This window comes from Chinchilla lanigera, unplaced genomic scaffold (assembly GCF_000276665.1).
Source record: "Chinchilla lanigera isolate Chin_1 unplaced genomic scaffold, ChiLan1.0 scaffold00006, whole genome shotgun sequence".
NCBI lineage: Eukaryota > Metazoa > Chordata > Mammalia > Rodentia > Chinchillidae > Chinchilla > Chinchilla lanigera.
In genome coordinates, this window is record NW_004955407.1 from 6,047,477 (window position 1) to 6,048,351 (window position 875).

Consider the following 875-nt stretch of genomic DNA (forward strand, 5'->3'; position numbering starts at 1 on the left):
CCGTCCACGGTCTTCTTCTTGAAGAGAGACGCCATGGTCAGCGGCCGCGCCCGGCGCCCGGCTCGGCCCGGTCCGGCCCGAAACTGGGCAGGCAGAGAGGGACAGGACAGGCCTCTGGGGGGCTCGAGGGGGCGGGGAGGACGGGCAGGAGGCAGAGGGCAGGGGCTGCAGGCAGGACCCACGGAGGGCGCGTGTCCGCGAGGCCACCGAGGCGGCCGCCGGGTGCTCAGGTGACCGGGAACTAAGACACTTTTTGGAGAAGTCACTTCTGGGCGGCGCCTGCGCACTCCGCGCGCGCGTGCGCACTGCGCTGTGAAGCCGCCGCTGCCCTCACTTCGCCGGCGGCCGCTGCCCCTCCTGCTCGCGCCGGGAGAGACCCCGGCTTTCCGCGTTCGGGCAGGGGCCGAGACTTCGGTGCCACGGTTCCGTGCGGACTGCAGACACACTTAAGCTTTGCTTAGCTCTTTCCTCTTTGCCCTTGGGGCGGCTGGAATTAGGGGCCGAGAGGGTCCTCGGAAAAGTGCGAGTCGTCGCGCAGCCGCCGGGACCCTCTCTGAGTTGATCTGTGAGCGTCCCTTGGCATAAGTACGCATTCTGTCCTAGACGGGGGCAGGCACGGCCGGGGCACCGCGGGGTCCCTGAAGTTCACACCCTGGATCGCCCGCGCCCTCTGCGCAGCCGGGTCCCGGCCGGGGATCTGCACCCGCCCTGGTCCGCGCCGCGTCCACCTGCTGTGGGGCTGGGGCCGGCGCCGGGCTGGGGGAAAGCGGGGTGCTAATGCGCTACTTCTCTGGGCTGGACACGGAAGTAAAATTCGTACATAATTTGTAGGCATGCCTAAATGTCTCCAATGCGATCCTCGATTTCGTGTAACT

General features: G+C 67.8%; 1 protein-coding gene across 1 annotated transcript in view; it reads right to left on the minus strand.

Moving 5' to 3' along the window:
* The window catches only part of Chmp2b (charged multivesicular body protein 2B), a 33,439-nt gene extending 32,999 nt beyond the window's left edge, over nt 1–440 (minus strand). Inside the window, exon 1 of the mRNA XM_005375538.2 lies at nt 2–440. Within this exon, the coding sequence (XP_005375595.1) occupies nt 2–35 (34 nt within the window). The 5' untranslated portion in view covers nt 36–440. The remainder of the gene's footprint in view (nt 1) is intronic.
* Between the last annotated feature and the right edge of the window lie 435 nt (nt 441–875).